General features: G+C 40.5%; 1 protein-coding gene across 5 annotated transcripts in view; it reads left to right on the forward strand.

The window, feature by feature from the left end:
- The window catches only part of SETBP1 (SET binding protein 1), a 272,596-nt gene extending 263,951 nt beyond the window's left edge, over nucleotides 1-8,645 (forward strand). For all 5 annotated transcript variants that reach the window (XM_075410718.1, XM_075410719.1, XM_075410720.1 and 2 more), the window contains one exon: nucleotides 3,121-8,645. In XM_075410718.1, coding sequence (XP_075266833.1) covers nucleotides 3,121-3,677 — 557 coding nt within the window. In that variant the 3' untranslated portion in view covers nucleotides 3,678-8,645. The remainder of the gene's footprint in view (nucleotides 1-3,120) is intronic.
- The last annotated feature ends 4,198 nt before the right edge of the window (nucleotides 8,646-12,843 follow it).

Here is a 12,843-nt window from a genome sequence, read left to right on the forward strand (position 1 = left end):
CAAATGTAGAATCAGATGTTCCTGACTCTCAATAATCAAAATAATATTGGATTTCCTAAGATCATCTTGAAAAAGCCTGACTTGAAAAGATATTACTGATTCAGTACATGCATTCTGACTATTGGCAGACTATGTAATACAACTCAAATTCTTTCTAGAGCTTGCAGGTTCAGAGGCTTGCTAAGGAGAAAGGAAAAACCATTATTAGTAGCTTTTAACAAGCTTCCTGAGAAAGTCATAAACACCCCAAAGCATTTACAAAACAAAAATTCGTGCAGTAAACCAGCATAGAACAGCATAGAAGATTATTTTCTGAAAGAGAAAATGATCTTCTGTTCAAAAAGAAACAGACTGTCGGCTTGCAAAGTTTTCAGAGGGCAAGGAAGTGTCTAAACAATGTGAATGAGGACAATATGAAGTAGTGTTCAGCTCATAGATTTACACAGAAGTGTGGGTATCTACCCAAAACTGTCTGCATATCAGTCAATTTTGGAGAACTAGGCAGTTTGGCAGAAAGCAGATGCTTACCTTTGCTCCACTTGGGCACTGTCTACTCACCACTGGGCTACACTCCCGTTTCTAAGCCTGGGTTTCTTGGATCTCTTGGATGCCCAAGACACCCATTGGATTCGACAGGATGGACAGGACACCTGTACCTTCCTTATCCAGTATCAGGGTGTCAAAATGATGTCCATGTTCATCTTAAATTGTATTGAGTTCCAATTTTAAAACTGTAGATCATCCTCTACTGCACAGATCAGATCTCCATTGACTGCAATAGAGTGGTAACACTGAGCTGCAGAAACAATTGACTACAGATAAACCTCAGTGAAGACATAAAATCTTTGCAGATACTTGTCTAATGCTTTATGTCAAATTTGTTTCCTGTCCTTTGGCTTACTTTCTTTCCAATGAAAGCTATGAGTAATGCCAAATCTCCTGATTTCACTACAAACTTTGCATTTTTTCCTGTATTTTTGCTAAAATTCCCATCTTCAAGTTTTCCACCATCAGCTGAAAGATTTCAGCTTTATTTTCTGGAAAAAAATTGTAACTTCAATACACGAATTTTCAAGTGAAGTCTTCCAACTGAGTCCTCGCAATAACAACAAAAGGCAAAAGGTGGACAGCAAATATGAAAGGTGCAAAATGTTTGACTTCTTAAATCTCCTGACCTGAAGCTACTCTTAGGATCTGGGAGGACTCAAAGGAGTCAGATACTCAGGGCTGGAAATACTGGGACTTTTTATGTCAATCACCAGTGAGGCCAGATGAGAGCAATCATTTTGTGTGACAGGGATCTAAGCTTTGTTTGATCAGACGACTGAGAAATAGCTCACTGCCACTTGCCCTGAGGGGTCTTGCATCCACACTTTTTAGGGGTGACCTACTTTTGGGGATTTCTTTGCAACTAATTAACTTCTCCTGAGCAACTTGGATATTTAATTTCCTTTCTCTTTTACTTTGGTACCAAAATGACTGCATTTCTCTTTTCTTTTGTCCTCTGTGAAACACAAACTGCAAGTGGGTTTTTTTTTTTCTGTTTGGTGTGGGGAGTGCGTTACATATGGAAAATGCATTTTGTTTTGTAATTAATGAAAACCAGACTTTGGGATATTGGCCATCCAGGTCTTTATTTATAAGAGAGCATATGTCTGTGTTTTGTTTATGACTCACTCCTACTTCTTGCATTGTAACTTGGGTTTGTTTACATAAGCTCTTCGCTGAATCCAAGCAACATGGTGGTATAAGAGCCAATAATTTATGTTCTCCAAGAGGGAAGACTAGTGAGTGAGGTTTGTATGCTGAATCTGTCATAGCCCACAGTGAGCAAGAGGAGATTGTACCACTTGATGGCTCCTGGCTATCTGCAGAAAATGCTACAATAGCAACTTTATTTTAACTAGTGCTAGAAGATTCACCTGTTATCCATGAAGGGAGTGATAACCCCCAAATGAACCTTTCTCAAAATCTTGGCTGCTCTGGAAACCTCAAGGATTTCAAACCCAAATGACTGCTTGACAGTCAGGTGTAAATGAAGTTTGCAAGTAGATGTGGGCTGAGGTTAATTTAGGAGGATGTTTTATTCTTTACGGAAAAGAAATCCTGAACTCCACCACTTCTTTTCCAGCAGCACAGAATGGATATGTTAGGAATGAAAGGGAGCACCAGTTTTCACGATAGCAGAATTAATACATTCTGTTTCTGTCACAAAGGGGTAGTTACTTTTAATCTGTGTGCAAATCCTGAACTCTGAACAGATGCCACGTTCAGTAAAGGACAGTGAGGTTATTTAAGAAAAACAGGCAAGGTCTCATGTCCTGAGGAAAGAACCAGGAGCCAAGAAATGCTGGGTACTCTTTCCAGCTCGGACAATGACTCACAACATGACCTTGGCAAGAGACTTTACTACTTTGGACTTCATTCAGATCTAAAGTAACTATCTGAACCAGAAGCAAGCTTACTTTGGGGGCCATTAAAGTCAGTTATACAACTGAGTACTTTCAGGTAATATCTGTGGAGATGACAGTAAAGAAATGCACGCAGGGGTAATGAATTTGCCACAAATGAAGCAACCCACATGGTTTGTCTGTGCCCACCAGTTTCAGTAACAAACCTTCTTCATGCTAACTGGCATCCACGGCAAGAATTAAAGGCCGGGGTGAAGACAACAGGAGTACATGTTTAAGATCTAGAAAGTTTAATAGTTACTGTGGGCCAATGTGACAGCTATGACAAGTAGCCCTTTCTTCCCTCCTACTGGAGATTCAGAAATGAGAATGAAGTAAACCCATGGTAAAACACTGCTGTAGAAAAGCTTTGTTGCTTTAGAAGAGCGCAGAGATGGAGAGAAATCTCTGAAGTCTGGCTTAACAGTCAAAGTTGTGTTTTCATCTAGGACATTAAAAAAGGAGGTAACAGCAACTCTTCTGGGACTGTAATAAAAAATCTTTTAACATTTGTGTAGTTGCTTTTCTGTGCAGAGTCCTTCTTCACTAGTCATGTTCAGTGTACTAGGCTTGAAAGCACCTAGTCTTCATGATGCTGAAAGCAGGCGAAGGAGAGTTTCCATTCACTGTTGTTTGACCTACCCCTGTTTCTCTCCTTGTCTCTCAACAGCCAGCCCACCACTGAAAAAAAGGTTCAAGCGCCGTGAAATTGAAGCAATCCAGTGCGAGGTGCGCAAGATGTGCAACTACACCAAGATCCTGTCCACGAAGAAGAACCTGGATCACGTGAACAAGATCCTGAAAGCCAAGCGGCTGCAGAGACAATCAAAGACAGGCAATAACTTCGTCAAGAAGCGGAGGGGGCGTCCTCGGAAGCAACCCCTTTCTTTCGACGAAGACTCCAGAGACCAAATGCCCGTTCTGGAAAAATGCATTGACCTTCCCAGCAAAAGAGGTCAGAGACCGACACTCAACCCTTTGATATTGGAGCAAGCAGCCACTCAAGACACAATCATGGCCACCATCGAAGCTGTCATACACATGGCTCGAGAGACGCCACCTCCACCACCTCCTCTCCCTCCTCCCCCCCCTCCACCCCCACTTCCTCCACCTCGGATGCCCCGAGTTGGGAAAAGGAAAAGCAAATCCCCTCTGGAGGAAGAGGAGGATGTGAAAGTGAAGCGGCACCGGAAAAGCAGAGGGAGTGAAAGTGAAGGCCTTCCTTAAGGCCAGCGAACCTCATTCACTGTTAAGTGCTGGTGGCGGGGCACACCAGGACTGAAGAACTGGAGGCACACTGTCCTCTTCACCCCTGTGGCAGCACCAGACTCACTCATCCCTTTGGTGGCCGGAACCCATCATAGAGAGCTGTGCCAGCTGCAGTTCTCATGTTCGTTTTCATCGCTTCGGCCCCAGGACCCCCAGGAAAGAGGGGGAAAGGGCATGGGAAAGGTGCAGAGTAACAGGGGCGGGGGGTGTGTGTGTCAAAATTGGGGATAATATCTACTTTGTAGAGTTTCCAAAACTAATCAGCATCTCAGCATTGCTGTTCTCCTACCATGCCCCGAGGTGGGAGGTCATCCTTGCAGAGAGCTGAATGTTGTCACTAGGACTGCATGCTCAACTCCAATTCTGTTTGGCAGGCCAGGTGAAACTAAAAGTAACCATAACAGAGTAGATATCACTGTAAAAAAAAGAAAAAATAGAAACAAAAAGAAAAACCAACAAAAAAATAGTGTAATTTTCTCAACTGTGATCTTGGTTATAATCTGTTTGAACTTTTTTTTTTTCCAGTTTTATATACCTACCAGGCTTTGGGAAGCATAGCCCAAACTGCCTGACTCCTGCTATAACTATATATTTCTTTCTCATTTACTTGCCTAGTTACAACTAGCTGCAATATAGGCAATAGAAAAGTAGAGCCTTACACGCACGCACACTCATTCCGAGTGCTATCCCAAGGAACGATGGAATATCACAGCATTTAAAATAAGGTGTACATGGATATTCAGTTACAATAGCATGTTTCTATGAAGCAACTTGACATTTTCAATGGCATGTGAAAAAGTGGTCATCCACCAACTAAGTTGTTTTGATGCTCGGTACATATCAGTAGAGAACACCAAGACACTTCTGGGACATAGAGTTATAGCAAATATGGACAAAATCACCAAAAAAAGAATATAAAAAAGATAAAAGAAAAAAATAGGACAGAAAAAATAGAGTAAAAAGACAGAGCCCAAACCTACCAGGTCTTACCACCTGCATTTTCCTGTGAAATTGATGGGAAACCCACGATCCGAAGAATATGTATTGGGTAGCAATGCCTTGATATGTCCTTTTTAAAGAAAATAGATGAAGTAGCTTGTTTGGAAAAAATAGAGAACAAAACCCTATGGAAAATAGGTTCTTTCCTGGCAATTATTTCTTAAAAAAGAAAAGAAATAAGTGTTCTTATCTGAAAATGAAAATAAAAATGTTCAAAGGGTATCACCACTGCAATTGTATTAATGCCACTTTGGACATGTTCTCCAAGTTGTGGTTGCCTTAATAAACTAAATTTTTTTTTTTTTGTACATAATGTAATTATAAAGCTCTCAGTCTGCATGGATGCAAACTGTGTGTGACAAATCGTCTCTTTAAATGGTCAGTTCAAACTGTACATTTCTCATTCGAGTTGTACGTCAGCCATTGATTTAACTTGCGTAAAATACCCGAGCTCCATTTCCACAGCCCAGTTAAAATGTCTGACTAAAACAAAGACTGAACGTGAAGCTGTTCCACTGCAGTAACAATGCTTTAAAAAAAAAAAGTCAATTGTGGAAATCTGAAATGGGTACTTTCAAATTTATTTAATTTCTTTTTAAAGTTCTTCAGTACACTCAACACCTGGCATGGCAAGATGGATATTAAAATGCGAGGAGGGAGGGAAAATGCCAGCAAGGGAGTGGGGATAGGAATTATTAAATGATTCACAAATAAACTCCCTTTTTTGAGAAATCTTTGAACTGGCTTATTGCCAAGGATGTTTCAAATAGCACGACACTAAAAAAAAAAAAAAAAAAAAAAAAAAAAGTCCCCGCAAAAAAAATATTGTGTTTCTATTCTCTTATTTATTTGCAAAAATCATATCAAGACTATAGTGTTAAAGGGACACTGTAAACATACAGCTCATTATTTTTAGAGACTGATTTTTCTTCTGTGATAGCACCTTAGCTTATTAAAACTGAATGCATTTGGGGATTGGATTGCAACTGTGGAGCTGGGAAAGGGGATTTTTTTCTTTTTTAAAAGCTGGAACAAATCTTGAGATCCTATCTCCTTAAAACTGATAAGAGGGATCACAGAATTTTGTTTCCGATTTGTTTTGCGTCATTCATCATACTCATTTGCGCTTTTTGTTTTCCAATTAATGCAGCTTAGAAATAAACTGGCTGGTTGCTCATTCTATTGCAACCAATTTTGCTTTTCAGTTCTCTTGAATTAGCACAGTGTTATTGACTGCAGTTGTAGGCTTTCAGAAAAACATTGTTAAGCCTCCTTGAGCTCCTCCCTACTTCCTTAAAAGCATTGGAATGAGGTTTAGTTGATTCAGAAATCTTTTTATTACATCTGTCCTTTGGGCCCGAATGTAGGTGACAGTGTCGCTTAAAGTGCAAGAAAAACTATGTTTGGTATTCCAGGTAGCCTGTAAGCTGAAACTAAGCCCGATAATTTATCCTTAGTTTTATGGTCCGTGATCTCTTTATTAACGTTGAAGGACATTTCAATGTGTAGCGAGTGGAGCAAAGATCTGAAAGGACCAAATTGTCTCACTGAATGCCCATCATGGCTTTAAGATGTCTCAGACCTTACATAGTGCCGATGAGGGCTGGATTTGGGCTGGACCTTTCTGGATACACTGGGATGCACCACCCTTGGGGAAGAATCACTGAATGGTTGCTGCCTCCCATGCTTCTGAGCTTCCAGAAAAAAATGCTCATATCCTTCCAAAAAGTACTATCCAAAATGCTGCTAGAGACACAGTGCTTAAGGAGGGGGATTTGCCCAGAGCATACAACCCCACACACCCTTCAACGCGCAAAAAAATTAAGAGGTCACTTTGGCCCTAGAGAAACTAAGGGCAGCATTCAAGACTTGATAGCTGCAAGCTGTCAGTGTAGGATGGGCTCTATCCAGACGCCCAGGGTTTGTTTTTCACAGTGAGAAGGTGCTGGTAGGGTGTGGTGCTGCTTCACAGCCTTGGCTGTTTGTCCAGACAACAGCCTGGTGCAGCCGGTCCTGGCTGCCAGGAAGATTACCTTGTTAATTTATATGAAAGCAGGCTGAAAATGCTGTTAGATGGCACTCAGAATTTGTGTTCTGCATGTTGTATAGTCTATAAATATGATAAGCAAGTTGCTGACAGAATAATATTATAAGGCGATGTACTACATGCAGATCATAAAGGATTTAGTTTTAAGGCTTAAGGCTAAAATCTCACTCCTGCAGTTTATTACTCAACAATATTCCAGTAACAAGCTTGATTTTTTTTTCCCCTACGACTAGGAAGATTTCCGGAGGAACTCTCTAAATTCTCTCCTCACATTTCTAAGAACTGTATAAAACTGGGGTGAAAGCCCTTTTGCTTATTAAGACCAAAAAGACCTTTCAAGCACCTCCGTTGTGTCACAGATTAACACACATCTTAGCATGCTTCAATAAAAATGTGAAACAAAATCATATGTCTGTGATCCATATGAAGCGAGGCCACAGGTTTGCATCCTCTCTGTGGGTCTTGTATTCCTCAACCCAGCGTAAAACAATGAGCGGGAACAAGCATGCAGGGAGAGAAGGAAAAAAAAAAAAACAACCACTTGTGTCTCCAAGAGATTCATACTGCCAGTTTTTTGAGCCCTTCAATACAAAATTTTCTGTGAAGCACTTTGCATGTTTTTGGGTAACTGTCAAAAAAAGGCAAAAAAAAAAAAGGGGGAAAAAAAAGTAAAGTACAATGATAATCAGCTGCTAGGGTATCCTACAGCATGGCCCGTGACTCTCCACTTGACAGCAATACTTTGGACCATTTGTGTAGAATATTCTGTTTGTGTTGTTACATTTTTTGAGTAGCGTCTGATACAATGAGTTGCTGGTTTGTCACTGAGGCTTCTGAGCACTACAGCAATATGATCAGTAAACAGGAATCACTGTTCCATACACAAGGATTTCCCCAACTCTTATTTTCACAGGCCCTGATTCAGGACTGCACTTAAGCACATTTAGTAGTATCCTGAAGAGTAAAAAAAAAAAAAACCACAACCAAAAAAGACAGGAAAAAGAAAAAGAAAAACCACCAGGATGGTTTTTTGAATTGAGAAAACAAACATCATGCCCTTGCAATGCCTCTTCCTTCCATATCATCCAAAAAATGGAGTGCAGCAGTTTTGAGATAATTAGAAGCACATTTCAACAAAGAACACATATTTGAGATCTCCTTAAGATGCCTGCCTAGGTTGTATAAAACACTACGTAGAAAAAAAAGAAAAAGAAAAAAATGTAAAAACATGAAAAGAGCTGCCAATTGGACAACATGGGGAAGCAGTTCAATCCCATGTTGGTTTATTTTACTTTTCTTTTTCTTTATTTTTTTAAGCTATTTCTTAAATAATAAATGCACATGAAGTGTTAAATATGTATATACTGTATTTCAAAAAAAAACCTAAAAAAAATCAAATGGGGCACAAAATTGTTCTATAAGTCGTGCTGGCTAATTTTTAGTTTGTATTCATAAGTGGTTTTTAAAAGCCTTTTTTAAAGTGTAATTTGCATGTTCTACTTTGATTGTATGTAAACATATTTTAGAGCAAAAAAATGTATTTGTATTTTATTGAATATAGAGGCAAGAAAAAAAACTTGTACATTGTTTGAAATGTTCTTTTTGTAACAGTTTTTATTCATGAAGCATTTTTGTACATTTAAAAATGGATATGGACTTGATGTTCTTTGAGGCTTAGATACATCTGGCATGCTTTAATGTCATGCTCCTTCATGATCTTAGATGTTGGTTTTTAAACATTTTTTTCTAAAACAAAGCTCAGTCTTTTCGCTACCAAATCAGGTTAGCACAGTATAGAGCACTTAACTAAAAAAAAAAAAAAGAAAAAAAAAGTTAATCCTATTCATATGTTATTCATTGTGTGAAATTAAAGGAATTCAATTCAGTCTAACATGAGTTGTGAATTCTTTTGTCTTATTTTCCATCTGTTTCCCATCACTATGGAGTTTAATAGCTTTTGGGATACTAATACCATGCATGCACAGGCCCTCTTTATGGTAATGGAGAAAAACATGCTTTGGTTCTGTTCTTTTTTCTTTTCTTTATTTTTTTCATTTTTCCCAGAATATCCTTTAAAGTTAAAAATGGACTATGCCATGGGCCCCATGGACAAAAGGAAGATTCACACTTTGAGGCTATGCATATCACCTAATGAACAGAAACATCTCAGGTCCCAGCTGTCTGCCCCGGCACTAGTACAGTAGTCCTCACCACCCAGGTGGGATTTCTACTCCCGAAGCAGCTGGAGCGTCCTTCTCTGGATCCCTCTCCAGATTCCTGCAGAGAAGGGAGTCTCAGGGGTTGGGTTATGGTCCAGGGGCTGATGGAAGCCAACCGTCTCCTCACTGAGCATCAGAAATGAAGGGTTGTAGGCCAAGGGGTATTTTCCATTCTGTGAAATCTCATGCTGTGACTATGGCACCAGTAGTTTCTCGTAGCATGGTTTTCTTTTCCAAGTTGCTAGCGAGTGTGGTCAGCTGCCATTATACAGTCGTCTTCAACAGCCACAAGTTCAGCTGCAACAATATCAGATCTCGTCTTTTTCCTCCTCCTCAGAGACGATCCACCACCTTCCTCAATGGCTCAGCAACCTGCACATGGAAATTAAATCTTGTTTCCTGGAGAAGGTAGTGATGCTCAGGAAGGAGAGGTAACTTAGTGTCCTCTCTGTCAAGCTTCCCTTCTGAAGCTTGGCAGGATGGGTTGGCTTGGTGGGACCAACTCATCCGGCTGTAGAGGTGACCTTTCTGACTGCTGTTTTCACAGCTATTGCTTTATGTTACTGCAGTAGAGCTGCTCCAAAGATGTCAAATGCAGCAGGGCTTTATTCTTTCTCCTCTTCCTCTCTTTAACATACGCACAGCTCCAACTTCTGACAACGGTTTGCAAAAGTGCTGACATCCTCACTCACTGTTTCTATCGGGCCCTGTGATGTAGAAGCCACTGGTCTCCAACTCTAACCACATTTTTGTAAAAGGCCTGAAGTAAGACTCCCTTGGAAGCATCTGTGAACTGTCAAGTTTCGTGCTTGCTGCTGTATTATCTCAGGATTGATCTGCCCTCCTGCCAGCTCTTTTCTGAGATTTGCCTCCCACCACCAGTGAGCTCTACTGTCCTTCCATGGTGTCACCTTGCAGGCAAGATGGAAACAGGCTGGGAGAGCAGCCGTTGGGGAGCAGAGTTGGGGATGTTGGGTTTCTGTCATTGGAAGGTGGGAGGGCAATGAGGGACTCTGTTTGTGAGATTTTCCTGCTTTCTTGCCTCTGATCTCTTTTTGTCACCAGACTGTTGACAAGTGTGCAGTGGCAAAGCACCATATGCCTCACCGGTCTCCTCCTGGGCAGGGAGGAGTCTTTGAGCAGCCCCCCTATCTGCTTTCTCAGGGTAAAGTCAGGGATCTCTCTGAAACTGTTTCATCCCTGGTAACCACTCCAGCACCGTCTGCTCCTATGGATTAAATCACCACTGAGAAAAAACTCTGAAAGTCTTAGAAATAAAGTTTAAGAAATTCACAAGCTCTGGTAGGGTGTAACTTTTTTTAGGTACTGGTTGTTTAATGAGATATTGTTCTCTTGTCTCATTTTGTGTGAGTTCAGTGTTTTCCAAATTTACTTAGGATACATTCATTTTTAGTCTCTTCCTGAAATAACTGAAAATAATGAAAACAGCAAGTGTGTTGGGAAAAAATGTCATCAGAAATAATGTTCTTTTCTGATTATCTGTGGTTTTTCCGAGCATTCTTTTCTCACAGAAGCGGAGAAGTGCTGTTCAAACTTCTTTGGCCATCCTCCGTATTATTGGAGTTTGAACTTGGGAATTTCCCATTCCACCCTCAAGGTACTGATACGGAGATGAGAACTATCGCTCAGGTCAAAGTATGATCTCAATTCACTTTTGTTAGTGGAGGTTGTTCATGTCCCCTGGGATAAGAGGGCTGAAAGCAGTGACCTTAACTCATTCTCAGCTGGCAGAAACAAGCCTCAGCCTTAGCCTCACTCTCCCTCATGGTACCATTGCCTGTCAGACTCCAGAGCTATCTCATATGCTGAACTTATTTTGTGTCAAGGAAAGTTTAGCTGGTGGAGATGATTGCAGCTTGTATGCAAGTTGTGTGAGCTCACGACAGCATTATTTGCTATTCTGTAACAAAAAACATGCACGTAATTTTAGAACAATTCTACTGTTACTGACTAAATAGAAAAATTTTTCAGTTACTTTGAGGAGATCCATGACAGGACCCTACTCAAAGCACTTCAATATGTATCATCTGGCAAGTTCAAGAAAGCAAAGGGAAACCTAGATGTCAATGTAAAAAATATATGTTTGGCCTTTTTATGGGCGATTAATGAACCACATCACTAGTGCACTAACAGAGGTTTCAGAGCTAATAGAAAGTATAGAAATCACAGTGAAGTGTGGCATATTGAAACATCTCTGCATTTTTTACCGTGAGCTGCAAGAATATCTGGTGTGAAAGCACCAGAGGAGTTGTAACAGGAGTTTAACAGAATGTTAGTGCAATCATAAGTCATTTCCTTACAACAATTAACTTTCTAACACAGAGCAAGACCCACTGGCTCACATTCTCAGCTTATGCAGATCAGCACTACCAGTTTTAAAAGCGTTAAAGCAGTTTGCAAGAGCAAAAGATCTGTTTTTATTTTCCTTATGGAAACTATTTATCCCCAAGTGTCTTTGGAGTGCCCCTAGTAATATGATGTAATACAAACTGCTGTTATTTGTTGCCTGTAAGAAGTGTCCTATTAAGAATACAAACCATTGTTAAAAATCAAATGTTTGCAAAGCTGGTTCAACACCAGTGGGTCACTGTGGTTTTATAAGAGCTGTGGTGGGAAGAAGAGGGTAAAAGAAGTGGAGAGTTTTTGGGGATAAAGCTGAGGCACAGTTTTCTATGTATCAGAAGATATTGAAGTATTACTATCTACTTCTGCCCAGGACACTGTTGCACTTCAAAGAAATTCTGAAAAAATTCCCCAGGTCCTAGGTATCATGGAGTTCATCAGCCCTGCATAAATCAAGCGTGTAGGAAACCCACTGTTACTTCTGCAGTGCTTCAAACAGATGTAGCTTGCATGGCATCTGTTTGCCTCTCAGGACTTATCCTCTTCTGGATCTCCCCCAGTTGTTGATGCAAAGCACAGACCAGGGACCTTATAATCACTCTGTCATTTTCTATGTGACCTGCTCCAGAAGACTGGAAAGATCTCAGGTATAACTGTTTGACTGGCCTTGAGCATCTCTGAAAAGGCACGAAAAATTTCTTGCCTGTCTCTGTTCTACTCCTACACATACTTATATCTGGCAGTTCTTGAACCGCCCCGCAAACACGATTGGTAAATAACACTCCAATCGAATCCATGAAGGTTTTGTTATTTGACTCAAAAGGAACAAAATTCCCTGCCACCTTTCCCTGATTTAGCATGCTGCAATACTATTTGAGGACTCAAATAGCTCTTAGTGTCTTCTACTTGCCTTACCCAATATTCTTCTTATATACTCAAAGAACAAGTGTATCAAGCAGAAAATCAGTTAAAAAGGGCAAACTGTGAAAGCCTCTGCAAGGTAAAGGCAAGGAAGGGAGCACATGAAGAGTATCTGCGGGTGAGCTTTTTTAGAGCGTAGCAAGAGCACAATTAGAAGAGGGATGAAATGTGATCTCTGAGGGAATTAAATGATGATGTGGCAGAGCTGTAACGAAGATAATGACAAAGCAGGGCACTGCTTAGTTTACAAGAAGACAGTAAAGAAAAGAAAGCAGCCCACTTGAAGGGGAAGTGATGAGTTCAGAAGCATAAAAGGACATTCATCGAAGGGAGGGAGAGGCTGGAGGGTATGAAGATTTAGGTCACTGAGAGAGTATAAAAATGGATCTTGCAACAGAAGATGGAAGAGGCAGCCTGCTTGCTTACTGGGACTTTATTGCCACTTTCTAAACTGACACAGCACTCGTCATTTATCCTCATTAAATGGCTACCATCAGGGCTTAGTTAGTGACCATTAGACCTCAATTCTCTCTTTAAACTGTAGATAAAGCGATAGTTACTGCAAGAAGTAAAA

This window comes from Opisthocomus hoazin, chromosome Z (assembly GCF_030867145.1).
Source record: "Opisthocomus hoazin isolate bOpiHoa1 chromosome Z, bOpiHoa1.hap1, whole genome shotgun sequence".
In the NCBI taxonomy this organism is placed as follows: domain Eukaryota; kingdom Metazoa; phylum Chordata; class Aves; order Opisthocomiformes; family Opisthocomidae; genus Opisthocomus; species Opisthocomus hoazin.